Here is a 27,791-nt window from a genome sequence, read left to right as displayed (position 1 = left end):
TTGGACACCTTCAAGAGTTGTCTGGACAGGGCGCTGGGACATCTTGTCTAGACTCTGCTCTTCCTAGAAAGGTTGGACTAGATGATCCCTGAGGTCCCTTCCAACCTGGGATTCTGAGTGATTCTGTGATATTTGCTCATATTAACCAAATGGCAGCAGTTTTTGCACAATTGAGAGTGTCAGAGCGGTAATTACAGCCATAAGATATCTTGGAATAAAGACGAGCGCGCTACACCAGAACCAAGCACCTTAATGGGCCAACAGCTGGGCCATGTCGGCAGCAGGCTCTGAGGAGGCATTCTGGCAGACAGTTTTGGGAACAAATAGCTGAGCTTTTAGACAGGGTACCAATGCCTGCCATACACACTGGCTATGGTCACTGAACACCACTACAACATCTGGATACACTGGAACTCAGTAATTCACATCATTAGCAGTAATTCTTCAGTCTACTTTTGAGGCACGCTTTCCTTTCAATTTACCATCAGCTAATTCAAGATAAACCCTTAGATCGGCTAAATTTTTTAACCATAACCACAGCTAGATAGTCCTTCTCTGCATAAACTGGTCTGTGCTTGGTCTTAGTAATTTCCTTGAAGATTAAAACAAGGACTCTATTAATTTCAAACTTCTTTTGTTAGTCAAAACCAGTAATTCATGGCCGAGTAAAGCGTGCCATCTGCCACACCGCTGTGCAAGTTTGACTCTCAGTCCATCAAACATTTCTTTTTCCCTGCAATTCAATACCAGGCTAAAGGGGCAAGCTGCAGGTTAGGATCATGAAAAGCACACACCAGCACAGGCCAGACCAAACCTTTCTCTCTTCTTTCAGCACATCCTCACATGTTTCTTCCTTCAAATACACTGAGAAAGACATCAACATTCAAGCTCACATCAAGAGCTGGACATTTTGTTTCTCTTATACACTCACCTCTCACTTCACAAGCCCAGCTTTCAAAGTTCCCATTCGTTTCATCCACAATATCTACTGGGATAAGAGCAAAAAGATTATAGCTCATGTTTTAACACCTCACATGTGTAAGATAATCAGAATTTACATATTAGCTTACCTTAATTTTTTGCTTGAAGAGTTCTTAATTATATTTGCCCCCAGCCCCAGCTTTCCCTCACAACTTCTCTCCTACTCATCACTGGGGCTACACCCTTGAAAAAAAAAAAACCATATACTCCATACTTCTGGTCCTCCTCACACTTTTTTCCTTGGTTCCTACTCCACAGAAGCACAGGGCACAGGCCTATCCTCTCCCACTCCCTTATCTCCACACCAAGATTTCTCTCAAATCCCCCTCTTCTAGTTTTTTCAGCAACTGGAAGCAGTCTCCCTTTTTGCTCCGGTTCCTCAGAGTCCTGCTGGCTTTCTGAAACTCCTCACACAGGCACCAACTCCAAACTTACTCTCCCCAGATACCAGGCCATCTTAGCCGTGTACCAAAGTTTCATCCTTGCCACCATTTTACTTTCTACCAAGCTTTCAAAAAACCTACCTCAAGGGGCAGACATTCTTCCAGGTTCTTGGGCCTGTGTTTTCTATCATTCTTCTTCCTCCTCTCACAATCCTCTGCTGTAGCTCTTAAAGCATTTCCCACCCTCTCCCCATGAGTTCCTTCTGATTTTTCCAGGCAAGCTTTAAAACTCAGTACAGCACCAGCCATCAGAGAAGCAGACAACCTACTCTTCATCAAGGCAGCCACTTCAAGCTCCCATCCAGTAGGATATTACCATGCAAATTAGTTTGTTTTCATAAGAGGCTCTAATTAGGGTAAGAAGGGAGCCTATAGGTGCTAAGCATTCTGGCCCCTAGATTGAGTGGAACTTGTTAGGAAAAAACACCTGAGCTTCAACCAGTCTTTCTAGGACTGTGCACAGTATGTCCATGCAAGCCGTGACTCTTCCCGCAGCTGTGTTACCTACTGAAATAGCAATATCTAATCATCTCAATAAACTGTCCTTGCTTCCCACATAAACACTGCAGACAGCTAAAAACAAAACAACAAAAAAAACCCCTCCGCCCTACAGCTGCTCCCAGCATTCCCCCAATTACACTTATCAGCATTATACCTCAACAAACTCCTCCTGTGCTGCTTAGCCAGCTGCTAATAGAAAACTAAATTCCAAGCAGCAATAAATGACAGGGTTGAAGGTAAGGTTTTTTATGTGCTGTGTTTAAAGGAAAGAACATTATGAGTCTGGCCTGAGGCTTCTCCATTGTCTTTCCTATCCCAAAGCCATTTATTTTGTAATGTAACGCTAAAGAAGGTGGATGGCAAAAATGTAATGGGGTGCTGCTCAATGCCTGCACCCCTCTTGGGTTAGGTCTGGAGCTGCCAGAGCATGAAGGCTCACAGGCATCCTTAATTGCTCTGCTGCCCACAAAAATACGGGCTCTGCTTACAGACAAGATGTTCCAAGTTGGACACTTACTCTGTTTATTGGAAAGGAATTGTACTTGGTGCTTTGTATCTGCATTTTCTCTGCAGCTAATTAACAAGAGAGAGCTTAGATGGGAAATAACCTTCTGTTACATCAAGACATACAGTGAAGTTATATTAACTAATGTGATGTCAGACTCAGTAGATATATATATATTATATAAAGACAAAATGTAGATTAGAAATCAGATTTGTTCTTCATTTTTGCATGCCAATCAGTTCTGATGATGAAATACATGTTAATTAGTTTCGCATGCCTATCCCTAGGGGTGCTGGCTAACAGCCAGCTGGGCATGAGCCAGCAGTGCCCGGGTGGCCAAGGAGGCCACCAGCCCCCAGGCTTGTGTCAGCACTGGTGTGGCCAGCAGGAGCCGGGCAGGGATGGGGCCCCTGTGCTCGGCCCTGGGGAGGCCCCACCTCGAGTGCTGGGCTCAGGTTTGGGCCCCTCGGGACAAGAAGGGCCTTGAGGGGCTGGAGCGTGTCCAGAGAAGGGCAGCGGGGCTGGGGCAGGGTCTGGAGCACAAGTGTGCTGGGGGGCGGCTGAGGGGGCTGGGGGGGTTTAGCCTGGAGAAGAGGGGGCTGAGGGGAGCCCTTCTCGCTCTCTGCAGCTGCCTGAGAGGGGCTGGAGTGAGGGGGGGGCTGGTCTCTGCTCCCAAGTCACCAGGGACAGGGCGAGAGGGAACGGCCTCAGGCTGCGTCAGGGGAGGTTTAGGTTGGAGATGAGGGGAAATGTCTTCCCTGCCAGAGGGGTCAGGCCCTGGCACAGGCTGCCCAGAGAGGTGGGGGCGTCACCGTCCCTGGGGGGCTTCAAAGGATGTGCAGACGTGGCCCTTGGGGACATGGTTTAGGAGGCCTGAGGGTGTTGGGTTGGGGGTTGGACTTGATGATCCCAGAGATCTTTTCCAACCTTAATGATTCTATGAATCTTTGATTCTATGAGTTGCTGAGAGTATTACAAGGAATTTACTTGAAAGAACCACACACTTATCATTTTGTTTGGCCTGCATGAACCATGATCTGACCATGGAATATTAATCTGATCCACTCTGAAAACTTCATGTTTTATGGGACAAATTTAATTAAAAAGATGTGTATTAAATTACATACTTAACAGGATGGAAGTACATTACATTTACAGTGTGAGTAACTGAGCAGTTAACATACACTGAAGTCCTGGTTTTGCTTAGGACATCCTTCAGATTCAGATATATCAGAAGGAGAGAGAAGGGTTGTAAAAGGTATGTGTGGTTAGAGATACTTCGCAAAGGGGAGCTTGAGGGAACAGAAAGCTTGTGTTGGCGTATACTAGTTTGTGAAGGTTTAAGAAAAGGCCTGGAGAAACATTCATGAGTTGTATTGACCATTATAGTTAGAAGGCAGTGTTTGGAGTAAAGTCTGGCAGTCTGCAGAACACAGTTTTGAGGATGCTAAGCAAGGGTAGCATAGCATGGATGTGAAAAACCTGGTAATTACCCTGTCCAGGAGCAGCTGGTTGAACTGAGTAGCTGTTGGTCCCCAACAGGCAGGACGTGGGAGAGCTTGCACCTGCAGCTGCCTGGCTGGGAAGAGCTCACGTACCAGAGGACAGGGCATTTCCAGAACATAAGAGTTCTTCCTTGTTTTGACCATTGCTGTCCCACTTCATGCCCTGTTGTGGCTACCACCAAGCAAGCCCTTTGCATGCTCTAACTTCATTTTCATGGATTTTCAGGGATTTTTTCTAATATTCTCCTCCAGCTGGACTGAAGCCAAACAATATCCAACAGGCACTATTCATCCTACCAATACTTCACATCGTGAACCTAGGCGGCTGCAGAGATCAGGCAACCAACTTCAACAATAGCTTTCAGTGCTCTGAAGAGGGCCCTTCACAGCCCCACAGTTCCCTCAGTGCCAGCATGCTGGCAGCCTCCATTTTAAGGCCCACCACCATCCTTAATGCGAGGGGCAGACCACGCTTTGCTTTTTCTCTGGGCACCCCGGCTGTCTGAGCGAGCTGGACGTGTGTAACAGCGGGCTAGGCTATGCTGGGCAGGGTTTCGTTTGATCCGCTGCGGTCCAAACCCTCACCGCCCAGCTAACTACTCCGCCTGCCCGCTCAGGTGAGGCTCGAGGCGATTGGCCGGCGCTACTACAGTCCCGCCTCTCCTCCCCATCTTGATTGGTCCATCCTCTAAACGGCCACCTACTGTACTCGTGATTGGATATCTTTTCAGGCACTTTCATCCTTCGGCGTCTCGATTGGCTGAGTGAGAGAGGTAGGGCGGGCCTCTCCCTCTCAGCGCCGGCCGGCTTCTGCGGGGTGCGGGACCGGGCGCTGCCGGGACGTCGCTGTGAGGTGTACCCGCCAGTGTCCCGGCCCGCTGCCCGCCCTGATGGAGCTGTGCTGCCAAATGCTGAGAACCACCTACCAGGCGAGGGAGGCGGTAAGAACGGGCAGGACGGGTGGCCGCGCGTTACCGTTGCCATGGAAATTTGGAGTGCGCTTCTGCGCATGCGCGGCGCCCTGGCGCGCAGGCGCCTGGGGGAGCCGGCGGTGATATGGCGGGCGCGGAGGGAGTGACCGTGCGTGGGGAGGGCTATGTCTGGAGGCCTGCAGGGTCACCGGCGTGATGGTGGTCCTGGCTCTCCTTAAGGGTTGGGGTTTCCCACGGCTCCCGCTTCCCTTCCCTTTGCAGGAAGGACGTGTTCCTTGTCCTGCCAGCTCCTCAGGGCAGGGCAGGACACCCGGCTTTCCTCAGCCCCCGTCCCTCCTGCCAGGTAGAGCAAAAGGGCACAAGACGGTATTCCTTCCTCCGTCAGCTCCCGTTTCCATAGGTCACGGCTGTACAGTCTCACCGAGTTTCCGTCCCAAGGATGAGTCGAGTTCCAGGAAGCGCAGAACGAGAAGGGTTTTGCTAAATTTCTTAACTTGTTCTTTTGCTTCCATCTGCTGGCCAAATTCAACTGGAGGAAGATAGACTGTAGGGCTACACTGCAGAACTGCTAAAAATCCTTCGCAGAAAGACGTTGGGTGCTCTGTCTGTGCACACAACCCCCGACTGTGTGTGTAGGGCAGGACTGCTCACAAAAAGATAGTTTTGGGAGGGGTTCTGAGTCTGAGGTTATGTCACGTTGACGTGCGGAAAGCGGACTCCACAATGTGTAAGACTGTAAAGTAAGCATGTTTGTTCAGCGCTGGGCAGCACGGGGAGGGGCAGTCCCACCGAAGTCGTGCACGCCTGCGTGATGGTTTGTCTTGGATTTATACAGTAAAGCATTACATATACATAAGATTTCCCCATACGCCTATACATATGAATGACCTTTCCGCGCTTCGTATTAAAATCGGCCAAAAAAAAGTTATTTCCATAAATCTTTCCCAACTGAGCTTGCGCAGTGCCTGCTTGTGGTGGTTGTTGCGGGTCGTAAAGATGAAGGCTGCTGGTTGCTCTTCGTTACCGCTAGTAACCTTTTGGTTTGGCGCAGACTCAGTTATCCCTTGACACTTGTCCAAACTGCAAAGTCGGTTTTAGCTGGTTCTTGAGATAATTTTCTATCCTTATCAGGAATTTGTCCTTCGCAGGTGGATTCCAGGCCTCCTTGCTAATTATTTTACACAGTGGCTCGATAAGCGTTCCACAACAATTAACTTCCAGCTGGATAAGCATTCAGCAATAGAACAGTTAACTTTTATTTTCCCCCTTTCAGTCCCTCCTTTTCTACAGAGTTAGTAAATTGTTTTACTACACCACAATCTAATACACTGTTTCGTTTATCTAATACTCTTATCCTGATATTCTAATACAATGGGTTTTTATCTAACATTCTGAAAGTATTTGCCAGATTCCAGTCTTCGTCACAGCTGGTTCTTTTTCCATTCACTGTAGGAATCTCCTGTACGCCGGAAAACCATAAGGCACCTCGTACTGCTATGCAAAGGACTATGGATAAGACTATAATGATTATTATAGTAACAAATAACTGTTTTAGCCATGTTAAATTTGGGAACCAACAAGTTAGTTTTTCCCATAGCTCAAAAAACTCCCAGGATGTGTTGGCTTGAGTTACTCTATGTAGGAATTTTGATTGTTCTGTGATCCCCTGTATGTCAGCAGCGATTTGCCCACTTTGGTCTACATATGTGCAAGAGCTGGCATTGACTACTGTGCATATCCCTCCCTGTGAGGCTAATAATAAGTCTAGGGCCATATGATTTTGTGATACTATTTTTGATAAATCAGTAGTTTCTTCTTGGAGTGCCCTGATGGCATCTGCAGTTTTATTCTCAATTATCTTTATTACAGCCGAGATGTTTACTATGGCCTTCTCCAACTCGCTAACCCCCAGGGATGGAATTAGACACCGCACAAAGCTATGGTAGCCTGTCGGCGTTTCTATTAAGGGGTTATTCATTCTTCAGTTTCTGATTAAAGTGGCTCTCCATCCTCTTCTCAAGGGATTCTGTGTTGTTTTATCAATAATAGTGATGTTGGGATCAGGGCGCCTAAAGTACCTGCTCCCCGCCACCCCAGAGGCAAAGTCTTCCAAGCTGCTGTACCACACAACCAATACCACCCTGTCCCTAGAGGAACTGGGAGGCCAGTATAATTAAGTGACTGGAATGCTGGGTCAATATTTGTCATGTTCAATGAGCTGGATTCATTGCAATTTGAATATTCTCCAACAAACATGCCATTTCTTGAGCTTACCAGGCAGTGGTCTCCTGAGGTATTGGCTGTTACTGTTTTCATTCCCAACCCCTGGCCCCACTTGGTGTGGGGATCTTTCCTGAGAGTAGTATTTTGCCAGAAAGTGTAATCTGTCCAAGAGATAATTAGTGGCAATGGGACACCTATAAGGGCATTCCATGACGAGAGTGCCTTCACATTTGAGTATAAACCCAACGATTGGTCATGTTTATAATTTGAGTAATATTCTGTGTCAATTGTACATACGAAATTTCTTGCCAGGTAGCTATGCTAATTGCCTGTAGATCTATCAGGATTACGCAAATCTTAATCCACATTCTACCTCCGCAGTTTGAGCTTCAAGGGTCCCTGGACTTCAGAAGTCCAAACCTTTCATGGTGCTTTCTTCACCCGAGTGTGATGTATACAGGCACTCTGCTTTTTGATCTTGATTGCTGTAAAGGAGGTGAGGAGCACCTGGAATGGTCCTTCCCACTGTGGCTCCCAAGTTTTTTCTGCAAGAGACTTTATGTACACATAATCTCCAGGCTGGATATTATGTACAGGTCCATCTAAACCCCTACCTTGAGCCCCAACTACATGCTTTCTGATTTTATTGAGCTGTTTGCCCAGTGCCACCATATAGGAAGTTATGATTTCATCCCCAGCTTGTATTGATATTCCTCCCTGTATCCCATAGGGTCCTCCATACAAGATTTCAAAGGGGCTCAGTCCTTTTGCCCTTGGTCTTGTTCGTATGCACAAAAGGGCTAAAGGGAGAGACTGAGGCCAGGTCAAATTTGCCTCTTGTCCCAGTTTGCTGTTTAAGTGGTTAATTTTTCCACTTGGCCACTCGATTGAGGGTGATATGGGGTATGAAGCTGCCAATCTATACCCAAATGGTGGCTGATTTGTTGTACCACTTTTGATGTAAAATGTGGTCCTCTGTCAGAAGATATGGTAGCTAGAACCCCAAAGCATGGTATTATCTCTTGTACTAATATTTTAGTTACCTCCCAAGCCTTGGCTGTTCTGGTTGGAAATGCTTCTGGCCAACCTGAAAAGGTATCAGTTAATACCAGTAAATACCGATACCCCCCTTTTCTTGGGAGTTCTGTAAAATCAATCTGCCATTGTTGTCCAGGCCCATTGCCTTTCCCAATCTGGCCCATTTCTGGCCTGGGGTTATTCTTAGGATTAGTCTGGAGACAAAGATCACACTGCTGAGTCACCTGTCTTACTGTACTGTATAAATTTCTGGCCACAATTTCTCTGAATATTTATATAGAGCTTCTGTCCCCCAATGCCTTTTTCTATGTTACTCTCTTATTAAATGCCATATTAAACAAGAGCGAATGATTAATTTTCCCTGCAGGGTGTGGACCTACCCTTCTTTGTTATACGACCCTTCCAAATCTGTGATAAGCTTCTGATCCTCCTTGGTATATTTGGGCTTACCTTCTAGAGAAATTTGCCCATCAGGAACCAGAGCTCCTTCCATTGTTACCTCTGTTTTGGCTATTTGTTTTGCCTCTCTATCCGCTAGCTCATTTCCTTTTTCCAATTCTGAGCTCACTTTCTGGTGTGCCTTAATGTGCATGATTGCCACTTTCTCAGGAAGTTAGACTGCCTCCAACAGCCTCGAGATTTCTTCTGCATGCTTGATATTTTTCCCTTGAGAGTTTAATAGTCCCCTTTCCTTCCAAATTGCTCCGTGTGCATGCACAACCCTGAAGGCATATTTCGAGTCCGTATATATGTTCACAACTTTGCCTTGGGCCAATTCCAAGGCACGATTATTCCAAGAGCGATTACTTCTGCCTTCTGCGCAGAGGTATTCATCGGCAAAGGCCCTGACTCTGTTACTTCTTGGCTGGTGGTAATGGCATACCCCGCGTGTCTCTTACCACTCAGGACATAGCTGCTTCCATCTGTGAACCAGTTTTCCCCGTTTTCCATAGGGCCGTCTCTCAAATCTGGATGGCTTGCATATGTTGCTTCAATGGTCTCCAAGCAGTTATGATATACGGGTTCTCCTGTGTTTCCACTGAGGAAAGAAGCTGGGTTGATAATGTTAGTAACTACGATCTCTACATCATCCTGTTCTACCAGTATAGCCTGATATCTCAGGAATCTTTGTGGCGAAAGCCAGTGTCCACCCTTTGCTTCCAACTCTGCGGATACTGTATGGGACACCCGAACAGTCATTTTCTGACCCAGGGTAAATTTTCGGGCTTCTTGTATGTTCAATATTTCAGCTGCAACCGCTTGCAGGCATCCAGGCCAGCAGTTGCGTCTAGTTGTGTGGAGAAGTAGGCAACTGCTCGTCGATATGGACCCAGATCCTGTGCCAATATCCCCAGGGCAATCCCTTGCTTCTCGTGGGAGAAAAGGAAAAACGGTTTACTTACATCTGGGAGTCCTAAGGCTGGGGCCAACATTAAGGCCTTTTTTTAACAGTTCAAAGGCCTGTATGGTTTCTCTATTCCATTTGAGGTGTTCCTGTTCAGTGGCTGTTAAGGCGTATAGTGGTTTAACAAGCAGTCCATAATTATAAATCCACAGTTCGCACCGCCCCATCATCTCCAGAAAGGTCGGTAGTTCTTTCACTATTTGCAGTCTCTGAGTTTGGCGTATTGCCTCTTTGTGGGCCTGTCCCAAAGTCCTTGTCCAGCACTAATTTCATATCCTAAATAAGTCACTTTGCACTGCAATACTTGGGCTTTTTTCTTAGGTACCCAATACCCTTGCAGCCCCAAGAAATTTAATAGGCTCACCGTCCAGGTCATACAATCATCTTCTGTTCTGGTGGCAATCAGGATATCATCTACATACTGTAACAGTTTCCCTTCCTCAGAGGGGATTTCCCAAGATTCCAAGTCTTTTGCGAGCTGATTGCCAAAGATGGTAGGGCTGTTCTTAAATCCTTGTGGCAACACTGTCCAAGTGAGCTGAGTCTTATGACCACTTTTGGGGTTCTCCCATTCGAATGCAAATAATTTTTGGCTGGCTTCATGGAGAGGGAGGCAAAAGAGAGCATCCTTCAAGTCTAAAACAGTGAACCAAGTTAGTTCATGTGTTAATACGGTCAACAGGGTGTATAGATTCACTACTACAGGGTACAAGTCTTCGGTTATCTTATTTACAGCCTGTAGATCCTGGACCACACGGTATGACCTGTCAGGCTTACAAACAGGTAAGATAGGAGTGTTAAAGTCACACCCACACTCTTTCAATAATCCTCATTGCAAAAATTTTTCAAACACTGGCCGAATTCCCCCTCTATCTGCTTTCTTTAGGGGTTATTACTTAATTCTTACCGGTTGCTGACCTTCTTTGAGTCTGACTTCAACAGGTGGTGCATTCTTTGCCCTCCCAGGTATATCAGTGGCCCATACCGTAGGATATACCTGGTTTAGAATCTCTTCACTAATTTTTTCTTCTGTGAGAGAACTAATTAAGGATAGACTCAGGATTTGGATGTACTGTTGGTCTTTTACTTCCAGAGTAATTTCTCCTTTTTCAAATGAAATTTTTGCACCCAATTGTTCTAACAAATCTCTTCCCAAAAGTGCTTTTGGGGAATTGGGCATATACAAAAATTGGTGGATGCCCCATTGTTTACCTAATTTATACTCCAGTGGCTTACAAAAATATCCCTTTTCACTTTGGCCAGTTGCCCCTTTTACCAAGATATATTCATCCTCTAGGGGCATCAAGGCTTGATTTAAGACTGAATATGTTGCCCCTGTATCAACTAAAAATTCTACTTCTTGTTGCTTTTGCCCTAGCTTCATTATAACCAGTGGATTCTCTAGGGTAGATTCCCCAGGTCCCTGTCAATCTCCTTTCACATGAGCTACCATTCTTCCTGTCTGCTGGCTTCATCCCTTTTCTTTATTTCTTGGACATTCCTTTTCCAATGACCAAATCTTTTACACATAATTTTACACATAATTTACACATAATTAGCATAAATAAATACACGTAAAGCACATTGATCCTTCCCCAATCGGGACCGTTCTCATCTAGGCCTTTCCTCCCCTTCTCTAATAACTGCCACCACTCTCCCATGCCCTTGTCTATACATTTCCTCTCTATTACTAAATACTCTCCATGTTTAATCCAGTAACACTTCCAGATTTCTACTTTCTGTAGTGCGCGGCTTCTGGAGGTTGCGCCTGATATCCCTGTGGACTGACCCAAGAACAGGGAGACTAGTTGTTGTACTCCTACCTCTGACCCAGGATCCAGCGGTGTGCTGCAGCACATTACATCCCTCAAGCGATCCAGGAATTCAGACGGGGATTCGGAAGGACCCTGTTTAACTGCATTGTTCCCCCATCTGGCCCTACTGCCTCACAAAGAAGGGCTTGTAATGCTGTAGAGGCAGTACCAGAAGCAGTTTTCTTCCTTGTGCGGGAAGATATGGGACTGTCCGGGGGAGTGGGGTTTCCGTCCGAGTCCGCATCCCTTTCCTGTGGTCGAGGGGGAGGCTTAAATAAATCAGTTAGATCTTGTTCTGGTGCCTGCTGAATTTTATCTACTTTAGTGCACCTTTGTCCAATGCTACATGCTGAACAACACCGCCTTAATTTACCTTTAAGTCCCTTGTTATTTTCTCGTGCAAGTGCGAGTACCATAGGGTCCTGTGGCAGCACCATCCCACAGTCCCTTTGCCACTCTAGATGATTTCGGAGGGTGAAAAACATGTCTGCATATGACACTTCATCCCACTTCCCTTCTCTCCTTAAAAACAACATTAGCTGTAAAAGAGTGTTACAATCTATAGATCCATTTAACGACTACTTAACTTCACCTTCTAGTTTATACAACGGCCACCATTGATTACAATATTTGATAAGGGTCTTTTTACTTTCTGTTCCCCCAGTCCCGACTGATGTCTTTCCCATAAGCCAATACACAACCCCAGGGGGCTCTTCTTTCAAATGCCGCTCTGGGTGTTACCCATTCTTCCAACTTACTCTTTTTGTCTTTATACTGCTTCCTGCTTACCCTAATTCTTTGTTTCAATTTCCACACTTTCTGTAGTTCTCTATAGCTTTCTCCCAGCTTGCCTCCCACAGATCCCAAACTCCTGGGATCAAGTAAAACTTTTTGGTTCTGCCCACCAGTGTGGGGATCTGAGGTCACTTGTGCTCTGCGAGAGTTAATTATGTCTTATTTCAGTAAAAGCCTTCATTCCCCTTCTCATCCAACCCTTTCCCTCGTTTGAATGTTTCTAAAGTTCAAACCCAAGCTACCGGGGATCTCTTTTGTTCTGCCACTCTGATGATTAGCCAGTCTCCTGATACTTAGGAGAATGGCCTAGCACCACAGCAGCTCAATTTACATAACAAAGATGTACAAATTTATAAACATTCCAGGCGCTGTGGTCTCTGGCCGTGCTCCTCGCGGAGTTACGGAACCGCAAATCGGGACTCTCACTTCACAGCAATGCTGTGTCTCAGACACACATACACACAAGTTTTCAACATACAATACTCAGGCAAACAAAACAGTTAAGATACATAATTATCACTCCAGCTTCAGACACACATACACAAACACACATACACACAAGTTTGCAAACAAAACAGTATCGTTCCAGCTAGTATCCCTCTAGCAGCTGCAAATATGAAATAACCCAAGCAAAATTGCGAGGAGGTCTGCTTACCCTTCTTCTGCTTCTTATATACCAGTCATTAGCAGGTCCGCCCTGGCTCCCGACACCGGGATGCAGCGGTGGCCTCGGATTCACTCGATCTACCCCCAAGATCGCTAGCGGCCGCTCTATCGGTCAGCGAATCCCCCCGTTACCTAACAGGGTACCCTCCCCTACGGGGACTCTGCTGCACGCCAGATGTCTCTGCGCGATTTACCAGCTGCCCCGGCCACGCGTACGACTCACAGGCCCTTCCTATAAAACATACCTCTTTCTTCCGTGGCTTCAGAAGTTTGCTGTCTGCTCCCGCGGTGAGCAGCCGGCAGCAGAGGCTCCTCCGAGAAAAGTTTTCGGGGCGCGGCTAGGGGCGTCCGCTCTGCAGCCGATCCCACAGCTGAGCAGAGACTCCTGGCTGGCTCGCTGAACTGACGTGCGGAAAGCGGACTCCACAATGTGTAAGACTGTAAAGTAGGCATGTTTGTTCAGCGCTGGGCAGCACAGGGAGGGGGGCAGTCCCACCGAAGTCGTGCACGCCTGCGTGATGGTTTGTCTTGGATTTATACAGTAAAGCATTACATATACATAAGATTTCCCCATACGCCTATACATATGCGTGACCTTTCCGCGCTTCGTATTAAAATCGGCCAAAAAAAGGTTATTTCCATAAATCTTTCCCAACTAAGCTTGCGCAGTGCCTGCTTGTGGTGGTTGTTGCGGGTCGTAAAGATGAAGGCTGCTGGCTGCTCTTCGTTACCGCTAGTAACCTTTTGGTTTGGCGCAGACTCAGTTATCTCTTGACACTTGTCCAAACTGCAAAGTCAGTTTTAGCTGGTTCTTGAGATAATTTTCTATCCTTATCAGGAATTTGTCCTTCGCAGGTGGATTCCAGGCCTCCTTGCTAATTATTTTACACAGTGGCTCGATAAGCGTTCCACAACAATTAACTTCCAGCTGGATAAGCATTCAGCAATAGAACAGTTAACTTTTGTTTTCCCCCTTTCAACATCTTAGATTACTGGACTGTATATTTACCTGGGAATGGGAGCCTCTAACGCAGTCATGTTCCGAGCCATGAAGTGAATTGAGATCCTAGCCACTGAGAATGGTGCCCTAAGGTGTGGTATTGAAATGGTGTTAACGTGCAGAAGGAAGACAGGAGAAAAAGAGGTCTGATTTGTAACCTCGCCAGTGGGGATTTGGGTGGCCTAAGTCCCAAGGAACATTTGTGGGAGCAGGAACTGGAGCTCAAGAACTCTTCCCCCCCAAGCTGTACCGCAGGGTTTTGGTTGGCTTGCTTTGTGAGCTGACTTCTCCATAGCCTTTTGGTGGGTGGCTGTGAAGATCGGATTTTATATTTTGGGTGCAGAGTATAGAGAGGTGTTCGTATTCTGCAGAGGGACAGAAGTTTGGAGCCTACCTTGCTTAAGCCAGTCAGTGATTAATGAACAGACTGGAGCTGCCAAGAGGATTTTTTGATTCTTGCTCTAAGGTTCTTGAGTTCTGTGGAGGGAGCCTAGATACTTACTTTTGGGTTTCTGAATTCTAGTATTCCAATTCAGTACCTAAAAGTTAGGCCACTATGTCTTTAATCTGTAGCACTAAATAATTATTGGAATTCCTGGTTCCCCTGCTCTGTCCTTATCTGCACTGCATTTTTCCATTAAACCATTCTCTAGAATGGAGATTATTATTTTCTACCAGTTTGGGGAAAAGAGCTTTGAAAACTAAATTCCTATACAAATATAAATTCCTGTATGCTTTACAATTCTATGGTTGTTCACAGCTACCCATTGTAGTCTTACAATCAAAGAAATTTGTGTTGTGAGGCATTCCGCTGCTTTTAATTGTTAAATATTTCCCATGTTTGTTCTGTAAATCGCTCATGAAAAGCAATATTGTATTCTGCAGCAGAACTTTGCAAATTCATACAAATGAGTGGGAGAATTAGTCCTTATTAAATAACTTTGTAAAGTCAGCACCCTTAATTTGTATTTTTTAATATTTCACCATACTTTGTGCCCAGTCATTTTTGTGTACTCATAGCACATATTCCTTTAAATTAATGAAGTCTTGGCAGTGTAGAACCTGGCTTCAGCAACATTCCTGTTAAAAGGGGGAGATTATCGTGGTCTGTGAGTGGCTTTTAGCATCAGAGCATGAGTTAATGAAAGACAGCATGTAAGTAAATCAGAACATTCCTTTTTTCAGCGCACCAAACTCAAACTGTAAATGTCTTCAGATTTTAAACACAACACCTTTCAAATGCATCCTGGTGTTACTACTAGGACAGCTGTAACTTCTGTGATGAACTTGCTGTATGGCTTTAATTATGAAAGCTCTTTGTAATCCTTGAGAAACTTTGCCAACTCTATTGTTTGCAGTGGGCTTGTATAATTTGGAAGAGAGAAGAGATTCAAGAAGCGCCTTTTCTTTGTGTTGGGAAATTCTATTCAATGACAGCCAAGTTCTACATTGTTTAAAACTCACGTTTCCCTTCTCTGCTTGTATTTCTCAAAAAATACTCAGCAAGCCAAGCAATAATTGAACGTCAGCCTTCTAAAAAGCCTGGCAAGGCTGCAGGTATAACGTGCAAAGGGCTGGGGGAGCAGAAAGGCTGTGGGGATACAGAGTGGTGGAGGGAGGAGGAAAACTGGGTGTCTCCATCATGCCTCAGCTACCCTCTATATCCTGGTACATGGCACCAGCTTGAGCTTGAGGAATCCCATACTTGGCAGCCATCCTGGGATCCCACAGGAGAAAGAGGGAAGGGACACTGCATGTGTATTACGATAAGATCTTTTCCTGCATGATTACAGAGCTAACTACTTGCCTCTTGCCTGAATTCCTGATCACAGATCCTCCTGAACTCACCTCATTGACTGCCTCAGATGGATGTATGAGGGCACAATGTTACAGCAGTATGGTTATTATTTACAAGCTTCTCAGACCCTGACTTACTCTGTAACTTCTTTCTTCATGCTATCGAATATATTAGTGCAGAAATATAGGGCCAAATGATAATGAAACATTATGGGATTAAATTAATCTTTTAGTAGGTCCACTAATTTGATGGAATTACACAAGAGACTAGGTTGATTTATAATGTAAATGCATTTTAGAAAAAGGTATGGAAGTGACTAAACGAACAATTGCATTTAAAGATGCATGACTCTCATAGAGTTTAATTTTAAACAGCTGCAAAGAAATGAATACGTACCACTTTCGTTAAACTAGAAATACACTATAAGTGTTGGAGCTAATTAGTTAAATGCTCAACTATTCAGTTTTTAAAACAAGATCACTCTTAAGTGCCTTAAGCTTTTATTAATTGCATGGACCCCAACATCCCCTATAGTAATTGAAAATTTAATTACATAAATTTTTTGTTCTTTTAATAATGGAAGCTTATTAAACTTTGAACACTTAAACATCTATTGAAATACCAGTGGCTATAAACAACATGCAATTCTAAATACTAATTAAACAGGAAGGCTAAATCACCGTAAAGCTAAACTGAATTTTAAGTAACTTCACACTTGTAAGTACTCCTATTTCTTTTTTCCATGCTGTATAAGATTTACCATTTCTTCTCTAAACACAGCAGAAGTCCTGGGCAGTGTTAGTATCAGTCTGTACTGAGGCTGGCACGTTGTTCTGTGGACTTATTTGCAGTGGGGGTCAGTCCCTGGAGAATAGGCTGGAGTTCGGGAAAGGAGGCCAGTGTGGGCAGAGAGCTGTTTAAGTGGACACCTCTGGCGTTGATGCTCAGAGGCTTGTGTACATCTGCGAAAGTGTACGTGGGAGGCCAAGACCAGTGGAAGGCAGGGGGGACATGGCTTTGTGGGGTTGGTTAAGAAAGTAATGGTCTGTGCTCTACTGACTCACAAGATTTATGATTTGGTAACAGTTACATGTTGAAAGGTCCCTGTAGGGGAATAGACAGGGATCGGCGACCGGAAGATTACGGGCTGTGACGGAAAGATAGACTCTTCCCCATAGGAGTGGCAGGAACAGGAACCGCAAGAGCTATATAAGCGTGTGACGCAGCTAAATAGACGGACATTTTGTATCCATCATATTGATGTCTGTGCATCACTGTCCCCAGGGTGGGTAGAGCCCTGTGTCCCGGAGGTATGCGGCCCAAGATAAGTTCTCCCGTAGAAGCGTACAGCTACAGGTCCCTAATTCATTTTTTGTTTTATAGAAAGTTCACAGAACTGAGACCAGAGATATTGATACCTCTGTTCTGGTTTTCAGATCCAATCTAATACAAGTCTTTATCAGTTGATCAACTTTGTTTGGGCAGATGTCTGACTTCTCAAAATTAACCATTGCTGTTTGCATTGTTATTAATACGAGGTAAAAACAGAATGAACCTCACAGCCTAAACTATATTCTGATTTTAAATGGAGCTCTTTTTTAATGTAAATGTTCACTTTTGCTTCTGCTTGGTTGACACAACAAGAACATTACCATGTTAAGGTTGAAGTGGGTTGCTCGTATATAGACATGATGTCACCCTCCACTACCCAGAGCAAGGCTCTACCTGGAAGAGTATTTGAGATGCTGCCCATCACTGTGTTGCTGTCTATACTAGAACTTAAAATGCCTCTAGGAATAGCAGAAGTAACATTGGGATGGGATTAACAGCACCAGAAGACACCAAAGTACAAATTCTTTTCAAGGAAGGTTCCAAGCATGGATTGTGGGCCCCATCAGGTTATCAGGCAGATGCAAGTCCTCGCTTGTATTACTGTAAATACTCAAGCATGAATCACTTGATGTGTTTGTCTTCTGTGGCAACCACTGTGTTTTCATACTGTGTTTAAATATTCAGAGATAGCTGTGATCTTGCCTTTTGATGTGTGGGCAAATGCAGCAGCTAATTTTTCCCGTCATAAAACAGCAGGAGCGGTTGCATTTAGACGAACGTGCAGGTGGGACTCTGGGAAAGTGATGACTCCAGCTTCCTTCTTGCACCTCCAACCCTGTTTCAGAAGATTCAGATAATCCATGAGAAGTGGTAAAAGGTCCACAATTCAAAATCTATTTTCCGAACACCAGCACCTCAGAACAGTAAGAAGGAAATAATCCTTTCATCCCAGAGTGTCAGTGTTTTCTCTTTGCTCATAGCAGTTCTCAGAATGGGTTCATTGCTTGTTGCAGCACCTCTCAGGAACTGATCTTCATTCAAGAGTTACTGATCTACCAAGCATTGACTCTTCCTTCCTAAAATGGTTTAGAAAAGTCATCTTTGTACCGCCACTGAGAGGCAAACAGTGTTGTAGCTTCCTTATGGACTCAGAGGGGCTGCGTAACTTTATCAAGGCAATAAAAAGTAGTAAAGGCTAAAAGTGCTGTATGGATTCTTCCCGTTTCCCCAGCCAGTTTGATTATTTTCTCTAGAAAACCGCAATGGAGATTCTACCAAACTTTTTCGTAATACGTGAAATACAAATATACTTTTACCCCGCAGGAAACGTTAAAAGCAAACCCCATCCCTTTCCTAGTTGTGTCACTAGATGGCCCCACGTCTGAAGCAAACATCCCAGAAAATATCTGCTTTACTGGGAGACCTTTTTCCTGCTCTGCCCAGTACTTTTTACAGGGTGGCAAACACACGGAGAGGTATTAGTTTTAAAATAAAACAATAGCTGAATGTGCTATCTCGAGTGTTTAAATTAACAGCAGAATGCTGTATGATACACGCTGCTGTGTACGGAGCAGATGGGTCCAATCTGACGAAGGAAGGGCATGCTGAAGAGCTAAGATGGTTTTGCAGTACATTGCACCACGACAAAGCACCTTTGCTTGTAGAAATAAATGATTCTCCAGTATATGCAGTTTGCTATAATGGTACATCCTTCCAAGAGACCGGGAAGGATAGGGTAGTTGTCTTTCCGTACGGATATTCCTTTTACACATCTTGGGGGATTTAAAAACTTAAGCCTCGGTCCGTAGTAATTCTTTAGCTTGTCTGTGTGCCAGGCACTGGCAGAGAGCAGCAGAAGTCATTGCTGCAGGCACTGGGGCTCTGTTTCCAGTGTGAAGGGGCCAAAGATTTGTCAGTTTGTCTCCTGCAGGTCCCTAATGCTTGGGCTAGGCATTTTCTCAGGGGCAGATGCAGGCTTTGTTTGATTGGCATAGAAGGGAGGGAAACTGGGGGTGGAAGTGGGAGTCTGTTTATGCATTACTGCGCAACATGCTCAGGAATATATGTGTGCTATGCAGGCAACATAAACTGCTCTTTCCCCATCCACTGAACAAGTACTGGCCTTTCATGCTCACACTGGGTCCTCATACACAATGCTGAACATCAGCATCCTAAAAGAGAAAGGAAATAATTTATTTGCCTAAATGTGGTTTTGGCCATTCCTGCTTTTCCTGTGGTCCCAGCTTCAAATCCCAATGAGGCAGACCAAAGTCGATACACTCATTTCTAGAGCTTTCCCTGTAGCAACTTCTGTTATGACCCTGAAATCTTGGAGTTTCTCTGCAGGCACTCAGCATGTATGGCATGTTTCATCAAAGACTGTTCCAGTATCGACGAGATTTCTGTTTTCAGTGTCCCTATACTTCATATCGCACTTTATGCTCCCCCAGATGTAGCTTCACTGAATGATGGCAGAGGTCTTTTACACTGCCTTGTTTTTATCGCTGAACCATTTGTGAATGACTTTGGGTTCTCCACTCTCTGTGAAGAAAACCGTGGGGCTGACTCTGTATTGAAATTTCTGCTTGTCAGCAACTGACTTTGGTCACTCCTGTGTTAAAATTGGGCAAGTTTGGTGTTATCCCAAAGTACTAATTCTCCAAGTACTCTGTATTTCACTTGTGTTTATATATCAAGGTCTGTGCACTGGGAGGTGCTACAGCTGGTGTTTGTAGTGTAGTTATGCAGATCCCAGACCTTAGGCCTTTTCTCCAGCCCCCCTCTCCAAGCACTGAGAAAAGGGGTTTCAAGTTTCTAGAGCCACACAGCCACGTTGGAGCACAAGATTTGCTTGCACAGTCCTTGGAGACACTCTGCATGAGGTCTGCAAGAGTCCTACCCTGGAAGTCGCAGCAGCCTGAACATGTTGGAGGTCCATTGCCATAGTAAGGGAAGTAAGTTATGTTTTCAACCTCAAAGTAATTTTTTCTTCTCTAGGAAAAGGTTTCTACCCATCCAGTAGCCCTGATAACATGTAAGAAAAATTACATTGAAAACCACTTTCCTTCTGTTTATTAACAGTGTGTTGTTCTACAGTTCTTACATGCTTAATTTGTTTGTTTCCACAGGCTACATTTAGATGCTGTTTACAGCAATAAAGAGAATATTACATTTGATCTAGAGTTCTGTCTTAATTCACAGGATGAGATGCGAACAGAAGCTCGTCGAAAAAATCTCCTCATTCTAATTTTGCATTATTTAATGGAGGAAGGGTATGTTTGTTATTTTTTACATAATAGTGCTCTGCATTTGTGGGTCTGTGTGTCTGACTTCCCGTAATGTGCCCTTCTCTGTTGGGTGGATGGACAGCACGGCCCTTTGGTATGATGTGAGAAAGAGGTAAACTGCTATTACATCTCTTGGCAGTTTGCTGAATTGTTTCAGTTCCTGGAACAAAAATGTCCTATATAATTTTAAAATTCTTCAAAGCAGCAAAGGGTTTTTAAATAGAGTTTATGCTTTTATAATAAATAGAGATGTGGACAGGTTAAAAATACCATATACTTACTAATGCTGTTGTTTACTTTTTCTCCCGAAAGTCAGAATAAGGTAATGACACTCAGTTTTTTGATCTTTCTTTTTTTTTGAAATTACCAGGTATGTCGATGCTGCAAACGCTTTGGAACAAGAGACAAAATTAAGTTTACGTGGCTTTGAAGTTTGTGACAATATTGATCTTGAGACGATTTTGATGGAATATGAAAGCTATTACTTTGTAAAATTTCAAAAGTATCCTAAAATTACCAAAAAGGTCCTGGACACTGGTATGTGGCTGTGTTCCTTAAAGAAAGCTTTTGTTTCCAAAGCCTAAAATGTGCATTCGCCTGATATGCTCACTCCCCTTCTCGTGTATGTCAGTGTTTAATATTTGAACTCTCTTACATTTGCAGAGCCGTGGTTCTAGCACAAAAGACATAAGAATTGAGAGATGGGGCTTTGAGCCCTTCTGCTCTTCCTTCTCTCTTTATGTAGAAGAACAAGAAAGTGATATTTTTCTGTCTTTTAAAAACTGCTTTGATATTGGGAAGTGCCATGTGAGTGCAAAGTATTATGGCATAGATATTCACTTTCTTCTCATGGGGAGAGAATAGTAAGTCTGCTCTACTTTGGATTTAATTTTTAAATTAAAATAAACCACTTAAACGAAACATTTTAATCTGTAGCTTGCATGAGCTAAGTTATAAGCTTATCACCGTTAGTCTCATTAACCATTTATTTTGCATATTTTCATAAACTAAAGGTAACGTGCCAAACAAGTAATAGTTTTATTTGCTCCAGAGGACTTAAGGTTTGAGGTATAAATGAATGATACAGAATAAGGGGCATCAGAACATGAGCATTCTGTTATGAGTCTGAATGGTTTTGGACTTGAGCATAAAATGTAACTTACAGACGCCACAAGAACAACTGTATAAGAATCAGTTCTGAAGAGCTTGGAGGGTACAGAAAACACCGACATCTCTACCTATTTGTCTTGTACAAAAAATATAATCATCAGAGAAGGGGATGATTGGCCAGGGAGCATCTCTGAGCGGTTGTCATTGTTTTGTGTGGCTGCCAGCAACTTCGAATTCACAGATGAATGAAACATTATATAAATACAATAAAATTACCTGTATGGGTGAAATTATTTTGAAAGTACTAAAGCTATTACTCAGCATTACATTCACGGTGATGTAGACAATCAGGACTAGCTGGAAGCAGGCATTATCTGCATGAAAAAAAATTTACAGCTAGAACCTATTGATTGGTGTTAATACAAAGAGGAGCAGCCTTGCAGGACAAAACCAAAGGGATTTGTTATGAATCAAGAAAGGAAATGTATTACAAAGCATTTACCACATCATACTTATTCTTGGTCAAACTGAGCAGCAGCCAAGCTGGATCCATGAACGTAGATCCATGTGAACAATTCCCCAAAAGCCAGTAAATCTCTTAGACACTTAAAGGCTCGAAGCACCCATCTTTTGGTCAGTAAAGCTACTCAGACATAGGGTGCTCTGCCATTACCCAAGCTCAGAACTACAACCATGCCAGCAGGGACGTATCACCCTTTTCCCTGAAGCCTGAACAGCCTCCCTCCAACATGTGTCTCTCTTGAGAAGCTGCTGCCAGGTAGTTTGTGACCTGCCTTAAATTGTGTCCATGGTCAGATCACGGTTCATGCAGGCCAAACAAAATGATAAGTGTGTGGTTCTTTCGACTAAATTCCTTGTAATACTCTCAGCAACTCATAGAATCAAAGACTGACAGAATCATTAAGGTTGGAAAAGAGCTCTGGGACCATCAAGGCCAACCCCCAACCCAACACCCCCAGGCCTCCTAAACCATGGTCCCAAGGGCCACGTCTGCACATCCTTTGAACCCCCCCAGGGACGGTGACTCCCCCACCTCTCGGGGCAGCCTGTGCCAGGGCCTGACCGCTCTGGCAGGGAAGACATTTCCCCTCATCTCCAACCTAAACCTCCCCTGACGCAGCTTGAGGCCGTTCCCTCTCGCCCTGTCCCTGGTGACTTGGGAGCAGAGACCAGCCCCCCCCTCACTCCAGCCCCTCTCAGGCAGCTGCAGAGAGCGAGAAGGGCTCCCCTCAGCCCCCTCTTCTCCAGGCTAAACCCCCCCAGCCCCCTCAGCCGCCCCCCAGCACACTTGTGCTCCAGACCCTGCCCCAGCCCCGCTGCCCTTCTCTGGACACGCTCCAGCCCCTCAGGGTCCTAATGTCAATGTCATACAGAACAGACTCATTTCCATGCTGAATCGCAGTTTGCAGTGTTGTAGACGGGCCCACAGCATTACAAGTTTCACGCATGGGCTCTGCTGCCTCCAAGTACACCCTGTTCCCCAGCCCTTTCAGTGAAGCGGTTGTTTGGGAAGGATTATTTTATGCAGGTGTATGAGAATCTGGGTGCAAGAGCATTGTACAGAGAACACTGATAGGAGATGTATTTTGGAACAACTAGGTGCATGCTAGTATGATACAAACCCTCAGCTTTATGAGTTCACATCTGGGCTTTGTGAGTTTGACACAAACTTTTTTGTGAAAAAAGCTTTTCTTTGAACAGAAGTTGTTTCAAATGATATAGGTGCAAAAAGTAACATAGGTTGATAACCACCATTGTGATGTGACATTTATGCTGTCTTGTTATGTTGAACATGATAAAATTACTATTAAAAGTGAAGTAAATTCTTATTTCCCAGCTCCTCAGTGAAGAAATTATTAGCATTAAATAAGCATTCTCTGTGATATATTCAATTAGTTTATTGTGCTTGATCTAATTTCGGGTAGTGTCCATTTTACTGTATAAATTATACTAGTTTTAAAATGTAAGCAAAGAAACCAAAGACTGAATGAGCCTGAAATTTAACAACCCTGAAGCCAAACTGCTCTCTCCAATATCAGTTTCGTTTCAAAACATTTTTGCAGGCTTATATTGCTTTATAATCATGCTGTTCCTGTGTATGCATTGTTATTTCCAAGGTCACGTTTGAAGGGGGAAAAAATCAAGTTGCCCTTTTTTGTATCCTTAAATAATTTCTATTTTAATATTAATTTTGCCACAGCAGAAAATAAACAACAGCTGAGATCTGGAAGAAGACCAAGAAGGTAAGAGAAAAGGGGGAGGGTGGGGGGGTGGGGGGTGTTTCTGGGTAGAAAATTTTCCTATAAAAGCAATACACAACGTGGTTAAAATCATGTTGTGATACCGTAAGAGTACTTACGCTTAGAGTCACGCTGCTGACGGTGTGGTGCCTTTTTCTGTATCTTTTAGAGGGAAATAAAGACTTATTTCCCAAATGGAGATGCAGACAATTTACAAAGTTTCTGCAGTGTGGTTAAGGTAGGGTGGCATGTTTGAAAGCAGTAAGCATTGAACTTCGCTGTGATTTTAATTTGATGTCTTGACTTCAGTGGGAGCAAAGTTAGCCCAAAACTGCTTTATTTGGAAACTCTGCCTTTTAATCTTTTGGTATTTTGAAGCAAAAAAGTTGTGAAAGCCTTTCAAGATATTATTTTTTAATTCTAGGGCAGCAAGCTCTTCTCAGAATCTCCCAAGGCTCAAACATCAGACAGTGCAACAACCACTGTCAAAAACTTCACCTGGGAGCACAACAGAATTTAAATCATCCACCACGGAGAGCCCCAAACAGGTTTAAACGTGTTTCATCTTGGCAGCTTTACAGTTGAAATTAATGTGATTTCATTTTGAGTGGCTATAGGCAGCAAGAGGGTGTAAGTTACACAATAATTGTGTAATTAATGGGGTTTACTAACTATATAAGGATTATAGATGCAAGATTTCAGGAGAATATGCTTTCTGGCTGTGAGTTGGGGAGCAAGTCACAGGCAAAAACGAGAGGAAAAGGAGTCGTATAATCCAACCTATACTGAAGGCAACCAGAGTTTTCCTGTTAACACCAGCAGATTCATCCTTTAGTGCCAGAAAGCCAGACAAACAAACCAAGTACAAAGTCTGGTGTCAGTTGTAGGCATCCTCACAGTGCATGAGGTGTCTGAGATTGGGGGAGTAATTTGGCTCTGATTTTCAGTTTTGTGAGTGTTATTTTGGTAAGATTGCTGTGAAAACTATTTTATTACAGAGGATGGAGCAGGAACAGCAGGTTGGTGGGCAAGCACTGTGTCTGTTATAGCTTTTGGGGAACTGGGTGAAGGAGAACCTCTTTTTTTTTTTTTTAACTCCTTGTCTGTATTCCTGCATAGGGAGGAGCTGATCTCTGACCAGTTCTCACCCTTTAAAAACCATTAGCTTTTGGTTTTTACAGCAGTAACTGCTGTGAAGTGAATGTCAAAGTAACTTACAATCCTAGAATGGCTCCTCATTTCTGAGTTGGCATGCTGTGCCTTATACTTGCCTGTTGTTTCCATTGTTCATAAGCGTTTCTTCTCATAGCTATGTAAAATGCAACTTAAAATGGAAGCTCTGTGCATGAAACAACTCGAATGCTGAGCTCTAGAGCCATGGCTTTCACTGCTGTTGTCTCTAGTCAGATGAAGTCTGAATGCACAATGGTGTTTGTCTGACAAATACAGGATGACTGGTACAACTTCTGTGTAATGATGCAGCTCATCTGGGCATGTGTGAAGAGGTGGGATGATACCTATAATGGAATGATATCTGCAACTCATCTGCTTTGCAGCACATCTGTTTAAAAATTTATTTTCCTTTAGCATAATGACAGTGCAGTTACCCTGGAGCAATCTGACTTTGGCTTAAGCATCTCAGCAATCAACAAAACTGGAGGAGACAGCATTCACCCAAGAAGGGTTGGTGGAAACCTAGTATGTAATTTGCGATAGAAATATGTATGTAGAAAAAGCACATGAAAGTTTTTCACAAATATCAAATGCGAGTTTTTTTGTGACTACTTTTATATAAAATGTTCCTGTATAATTAGCCAAAGGGTCAATTTAATGATTTGGGCAGAAATTCCTTGCATAGGAGGCTCTGCTTGTGTTAAATAGTATTTCAGACATTGTTGGGAAGGAAAAACATTTCTGTTTAAAAAACCCATTAGTAATAGCTAAAATTGAAGATAAATTTCAGATTCCTGGATGAGATTCTAAGAGGCTCTGCAGTTAAATTGTTGCATGGACTGAGATGTGCGTTCTTCTCCCATTGCTACCACAGATTCAGTGGTCAGGTTTTGCCATATTTAGGACTGTACGTGCAGTAAGGAAACTCATTGCTGTAATGGGAATCAAAATTTGGCCCAGTGCAGTTTTAACAGTGGAGCTACCATCATGCTAAAGCCTATCACAACATCATTTTCTTCTTTAGGGCCAAGTAACTGACTTCCATGGGACAATTCAGGATGCCATCAAAGTATCATCAAATGGAATAGCCTTGAACGGCCTTAGTTGTGATCCAGATCCGTCAGTAAGTGTTTCTGTTCATATTTCCATCCAATGAATATGAATGTCAGTTTTACCTAACCAGGAACAAAATGAAACACCACAGTGATGTTGTCTTTGTTCCAAAGTGCTAAAAAAGGATTTAGATTTCTGAGTGGTGTATTTCCTTCTTGGATGGGCAGTTACACTTGATCCTGGTCTAATTTGTTGACAGTTGTTTACTCTTTGAACATGGAAGTAGGCAACAAATACAAATGATACCTTATGATTCCCCCCCCCAAAAAAATGCAGAAACCCACAGAACTTCTGAGGGTGAAATTCTCATTCCTTTGTATTCAGTATGTTATTTAGTGTTCGCCTCAGCTGAGACAAGAACAGAGTTTAGTTGGTTGAGAGAAATTTTCAGTAATCACTCCATGACACAAGCCATAGCTTCTCAGAGAGTGCATCCAGCTTACATGGTGACAGTCTGCCTGACAACTGCTACACTTGAAGAGACTTTCAAAACAGAGAGTGTGACAATGCGGTGACCCACAGTTACATTTTTCACTCCTCTTAATGTATGTAGGGCGTGTTTAGGACTGCATGTGCAATAAGAGAGCTGCTCGTTTTAATGTTAATTCAGGATGAGATTTTGTCAGACGAAAAGATGTGTTACTGCAAATATGGCTTACTTAAAAACCTTTATCCATATTTTTACAGCTTTAAAAGTTGTTATTATTATGATGTATCAGCTTTTTTGAAGCTATTTCATAGCTTGTCTGTTTAAAAGTAATTGAAGTCTGACAAGAACCTATGTTTGTCTTTTTTAGGAACGATTATTGAAACCCCTTAGTGCTTTTATTGGCATGACCGGTGAGATGAGAGAACTTGCAACAGTTGTAAGCAAAGTAAGATCAGGTCTCCATTTCGGTCGTACGGAGATCTTGGTTATATTTGTCAGCTGAGAATGCCGTTTGTTTCTTTTTACTGTCACCAGTAGTGCTTATTCTTGAATGTGCAAGCTATTTTTCTTATTATACGACTCCCAACAAGTCACTTCTTTCATGTAACGAGGTTTCTTTCTGATACACAGTGGGAGGAAGTGATTAAGAGCATTCCTTTCTAATGGGGAACATGTAATCTAATCATGCGGTACCCATGAGACTGTCATAGCTTTTCCCTTTGTTCTTATTGCTACAGAAAATGTACAATACTTCACTGAAAAGAGAGATTTAAATACATCAGCTAATACCAACTGTTACCTAGTATCTGGGGGTCCTGGTGGGCAGGAAGCTCAACATGAGCGAACAGTGGCTGCTGCGGCCAAGAAGGCCAACAGGATGCTGGGTTGCATCAAAAAGGGCATCGCCAGCAGAGAGAAAGAAGTCATTGTCCCACTCTACTCAGCGCTTGTCAGGCCACACCTGGAGTGCTGTGTGCAGTTCTGGTCCCCGCTGTACAAAAGGGATGTGGCCAGGCTGGAAGGGGTCCAGAGAAGGGCCACCAGGATGATCAAAGGACTGGGAAGCTGCCATACGAGGATAGGCTGGGAGAGCTGGGTTTGTTCAGCCTTGAGAAAAGGAGGCTCAGAGGGGATCTCATCACCATGTACCAGTACTTAAGGGGTAGCTACAAAGAAGATGGAGACTCCCTTTTTACATGAGTCCCATGGAGAGGACATGGGGGAATGAACACAAGTTGCTCTTGGGGAGATTCCGACTGGACACCAGAGGGAAATTTTTCACAGTGAGGACAGTCACCATTGGAATAATATCCCCAGGGAAGGGGTTGTGACTCAGCCATGTTGGACACCTTCAAGAGTTGTCTGGACAGGGCGCTGGGACATCTTGTTTAGACTGTGCTCTTCCTAGAAAGGTTGGACTAGATGATCCCTGAGGTCCCTTCCCACCTGGGATTCTGGGATTCTGTGATTCTGTGAACT

The 27,791-nt window shown here is 43.9% G+C and overlaps 1 protein-coding gene and 1 long non-coding RNA gene across 6 annotated transcripts in view; one reads left to right on the top strand and one right to left on the bottom strand.

The window, feature by feature from the left end:
* The first annotated feature begins 4,717 nt into the window (after window positions 1-4,717).
* KATNAL2 (katanin catalytic subunit A1 like 2) overlaps window positions 4,718-27,791 on the top strand; it is a 44,278-nt gene continuing 21,204 nt past the window's right edge. Inside the window, exons 1-9 of one of the 5 annotated variants that reach the window (XM_064439219.1) lie at window positions 4,719-4,876; window positions 19,728-19,892; window positions 20,140-20,210; window positions 20,596-20,762; window positions 23,557-23,599; window positions 24,021-24,144; window positions 25,184-25,294; window positions 25,794-25,892; window positions 26,680-26,757. In XM_064439219.1, coding sequence (XP_064295289.1) covers window positions 20,146-20,210; window positions 20,596-20,762; window positions 23,557-23,599; window positions 24,021-24,144; window positions 25,184-25,294; window positions 25,794-25,892; window positions 26,680-26,757 — 687 coding nt within the window. In that variant the 5' untranslated portion in view covers window positions 4,719-4,876; window positions 19,728-19,892; window positions 20,140-20,145. Of the gene's footprint in view, window positions 4,877-15,392; window positions 16,707-16,962; window positions 19,893-20,139; window positions 20,211-20,595; window positions 20,763-23,556; window positions 23,600-24,020; window positions 24,145-25,183; window positions 25,295-25,793; window positions 25,893-26,679; window positions 26,758-27,791 lie in introns of those variants that run through there. The other 4 variants (XM_064439218.1, XM_064439215.1, XM_064439217.1 and 1 more) reach the window with 4 other exon arrangements.
* On the bottom strand, window positions 4,805-12,008 carry LOC135310641 (uncharacterized). Its single transcript, XR_010370721.1, has 3 exons — window positions 11,357-12,008; window positions 9,898-10,169; window positions 4,805-9,180 (listed from the first exon to the last, which is right to left on the bottom strand). It is a non-coding gene; the product is annotated as an uncharacterized LOC135310641 (long non-coding RNA).

The sequence above is a fragment of the Phalacrocorax carbo genome, chromosome Z (genome assembly GCF_963921805.1).
Source record: "Phalacrocorax carbo chromosome Z, bPhaCar2.1, whole genome shotgun sequence".
NCBI lineage: Eukaryota > Metazoa > Chordata > Aves > Suliformes > Phalacrocoracidae > Phalacrocorax > Phalacrocorax carbo.
This window is presented reverse-complemented; position numbering and strand designations above follow the sequence as displayed.